This window comes from Suillus discolor, assembly GCF_016758755.1.
Source record: "Suillus discolor strain FC423 chromosome Unknown F5147scaffold_211, whole genome shotgun sequence".
Lineage (NCBI taxonomy): Eukaryota > Fungi > Basidiomycota > Agaricomycetes > Boletales > Suillaceae > Suillus > Suillus discolor.
Window position 1 is genome coordinate 26,830 of NW_024541458.1, and position 3,964 is coordinate 30,793.

Sequence of the window (3,964 nt, forward strand, 5' to 3'; positions counted from 1 at the left end):
CCCGACCCACTTGCAATCTTGATTCCGCTGGGAGAATAGGCCACTGTCTTTACTTGGCCTTGGTGATCATCGATGTTGAACACCAGTTCTCCTGTTCCTGCATCCCAGATTTTGAGTGTACCGTCATCTGACGCGGAGGCGAGTCTTTTCTCATCAGGTGAGAACCGTATGCACACAATACAGTCTGTGTGATGCGACAGGCATCTGACGATCTCCTTCGTATCTGCGTCCCATATGATGATCTTGCCATCATCCGCCCCACTCACAATTCTTCTGCCATCCATGGAGACGGCTAGGCCAACAGTGTCCCCACCGCCACCGTGTCCGTCGAATGGATCTCCCACTTGACTGACTGTTTCTACATCCCAAATCCGAACAGTCTGATCCGTGGAGGTGCTTATGATTTTGAGTTCATTCTTCTGTTTCGAGAATACAAGTCTGCCTAACCAATCAGTATGACCTCTGAACGATTTAATTGGGGATAAGGATGGCTCCATGTGGTCGTTGGCAGAGTGAATGAGGATCTGGGGGTAGAGCAGTCGAGAGGAAGTAGATCAACACGAGGCAAACGTAACCGTGTCTATATAGAAAAGTTACTTGTAGAAACCGGTAGGGATCACACCCGAATTCGAGCCGAAAAAAGACGCTCGTTGCAGCCTTGTTGCAGCCTACTACTCACTATAGGGTCGACCTAGAAGTCATGGCTGTGTTCACATGTGCCAGTGAGACTCCCGCGCGTTGCCTGAATTAATCGACATACTCACTGCACTGCCTCGCAGCTCCAACTAACGCCCATGCCTGTGTATCCAAAGCCAACTCCAGGAAATGTTTTGTTTTGCCCTGAACGAGAGCGATCCCTTACGCTGTGCCGCAGCTGCCACTGCCGCTGCGATTGGGAGGACAAAGGTTTCTGAATTCACCACACCTCTACAGCGTGACACGAGTCACACTGGTCTGCACAGCTCCCTTAATGCCCATAAGTATTAATATTGGCTTCGTCATCCATACTTCTTGGAATTCCAAGACTCGATAAGCAAGCAGACAAACCTTGCTCTTTCCCATCTAAGTTACATAACAGTGGACGATGTCCTCAAGCCTGTTGCCCGTGGCGTTCGCAATGTCATGTGCTCCAGCGAGCACAGCTGCATCTTCATCTTCCCTAATCGAATAAGGGTCATTAAAACACCAGTAGAGCAGTGGCACAAGAGTACATACTCGGTGGGTTGAACCCAGCACATCTGACTTTATTAGCATTTTGGTTCAATAGCTCTCAAAGGTGGTGGTAGAACCATTCTGATCCTTGGTTCGAACGCTTCCCGACTCCTTTGAATTCTGAGGACGGGGATTCCTTCGCTCGGCTTGCATGACTCGTGCTAGGAATGCAGATGGATAGGGAAATGCGCTGCACGGGAAAGGATATCCTCCGTGCTGTCGGATGGTCGATGTGGCTTTCCTTTGGGAGTTGCAAACGAACGGCTACGTCCTTGAGCGTCATCGACAGTCAGCAAGTACCTCTGGACCATGGAGTGCGTGGAGAACGTCGAAGCGAAGCTGTGCTACTGAAGCGGCTCTTAAGCTTGAGGAACGGGACAGTCTGGCATGGATCCCACAAGTGAGCTGCGTATGAGTCATCTAATATTGCAGATGTATGTAAATACTACGATCTGAATCAATGATAAATGCCGTGGACATAGACATGGGTGATAGCTTGACTCGAAGTATGGGCGATTATACTGCTCTCATGCGGGAACGTAGTCCTGCAATCCTTCCTTGCAGTTTTCCCTACGACCAAAAAAGTCCTCGATCATTGCATCCCAGCCGTTTCGCTAGGTAATGAGATAATCCAGACACTACCACGACCACTACAGCAAGCCCAATACATCCCAGAGCAAGGCTCCCAGCTGGTGTAGGCTCAACGTTGAACTGTAACTGAGCATCAGTGGGTTGACCGTTTTTGCCAACTGAGAAATGCAAAATAAAGAGAGAGATATTGAGCAAGCATATTGCTGCGCCGATAGCAGGCAGCTGAGCCGTAAAGGAAGATGTTGAGTAGCAGTGTCCAGACTTGCGGGGAGGCGAATACTGCATCTTTGGGTCGCTGTGAAGCCCATTTTAATAGTGTGAGGGCAACGGTTGGCACAATAAAACCGCAGTCGAACAGTGCAAACGCATAGCACATGAGCCCGATGTTGCCTCTTGACGACCTTATATAGAATCGTCGGTATACTGAATGCATAGAGGACTGGATGTACGTACCCAAAGATCGCGCCGTATGTCAAGCTGGCACCTACAAATGCAACCTGCCCAAGAGTCAACAAAAGATGTTCATGGGTTCGTGATGTTTTCTATGAGCCGTAATGAGTATAAGACATGGCGAAGTTTTCGGGGTCATCACCTCTGCCCAGTCAGAAAACCCGCGGTATCCAGTGCGATTTGCAATAGCTTGTGTGCGGGAGTAGAATGTTATGTCCTCTACATCTTTCTCCAGCGTTTTCAGCTGCGTCAGGAAAAAATTGAGTTGCACTATCCATTAAACGTATTCATCAGGTACAGACGTGTGCTTGCAGTGATTGTGATTGTGATACTTTCTGAAGATACGCCTCGACTTTGCGGTGTATCTGTCAACGAGAAAGTTAATGCGATGGATCCAGCGGGGACGTCCACTGTGCTTACTTCAAGCTCTTGTGCCTGTATGTTGTACCGTTCCTTGCGTACCTGACAGAGCTACAATTATGGAATGAAAACTGATATCAATATACCATCTATTCAATAGATGAGTACCATGGATTTGCAAAATTTAATCTCTTCTTGAATCTCCTTTGTGCGGGTTTCTCCTTGTTGGACGAAATCAAGCTTGTGTCCAATACTCAGTACGCACAATGCTACTAATCAATGGAATGGACTTACATGTTCGTGTGACTCCCTGATAGCGGCAGACGGAAACAAAGCTAATTTGAGACCTTGATATGACAAACAGTCATTCAAACGAACCCTAAGCAGCAATACATGGAAAGAACGTACGATGACAGGTGGTAGGTATAGCGAGTTGCCGAGCTAGCTGGCACTTCAACTTCGTGAGGAACAGTTGATGAAAGGGGCAGCGCCAGTGAGGAAGGCACTGAAGAGGCTATGAATTGAGTGCCATTGATATAACGGTTACCTCGCCAGGAACTCAGGCATACCCCTCGAACAAGCCACTCTACAACCAACAGGATGGATAGCCAGAACCACATTATTCCATAAGGAAAAAGAATCAAACAATGCACATATAATGGAAGTCGCACTTTCATGGATGGACGACCTGACAGAGTCAATATTCGGTAGGTAAACTTGAGTGGGGGAACAGGGCGATAATTGAGCGGAGAGACAAATCTATTTTCAACTTCCACTGGCAGAAGGAACCTGCATCGAGTAAGCCTCGTGTCGAGGAACCACTACATCCAGAAATAACGTGTCATTCAATATTGATGGAACGTATCGCGGCATCAGGGAAGGAACATAGTGATTCTTGAAAAGAGCGACTCCAAGTGACAAACTCTTGTCAACTGCGGTCACGTGGATTGTGCCCCTTCATTATCAATGTCATGCATATCAACTCTTACAACACGAGTGCATCCGGTAAGATTTCTGTCATTACCAGCGTCAAATACCGTGAGGCTATGGAGTACGACAACCCGCAAACACATTGGTCGTGTACAGGCTTCTCGCCAAATGAACCAGCAGCCAGCGTGGCCACCGGGGGAACAGAAACCCATTCATTACCTCGGCGTCCAATCTCGCAAGCGACCTTTAACAGGCAATGCAGTTGCGTCTCATATTACCCAGGCTGTTATGGACTGAGCTTATCGGATGGCAGATCTTCGTCAAGCCGTAAGCAAATTTTCTACATCAGCACTATCAGATGACTTTCTGTGCATCGTGCACCCGCAGGCTTGCATGATGCAACTTACACTCCTTTGCCGCC

The 3,964-nt window shown here is 48.0% G+C and overlaps 1 protein-coding gene across 1 annotated transcript; it reads right to left on the reverse strand.

The window, feature by feature from the left end:
• Positions 1-1,624: 1,624 nt before the first annotated feature.
• Positions 1,625-3,501, reverse strand: F5147DRAFT_731657 (uncharacterized protein). The gene is made up of 11 exons (XM_041439407.1): positions 3,183-3,501; positions 3,022-3,118; positions 2,908-2,960; positions 2,782-2,853; positions 2,674-2,724; positions 2,556-2,618; positions 2,396-2,497; positions 2,257-2,345; positions 2,066-2,204; positions 1,852-2,025; positions 1,625-1,826 (listed from the first exon to the last, which is right to left on the reverse strand). The coding sequence occupies exons 1-11, from the start codon at positions 3,288-3,290 to the stop codon at positions 1,740-1,742; spliced, it is 1,035 nt and encodes a 344-aa protein (XP_041284534.1). The 5' UTR covers positions 3,291-3,501; the 3' UTR covers positions 1,625-1,739.
• Positions 3,502-3,964: the final 463 nt, after the last annotated feature.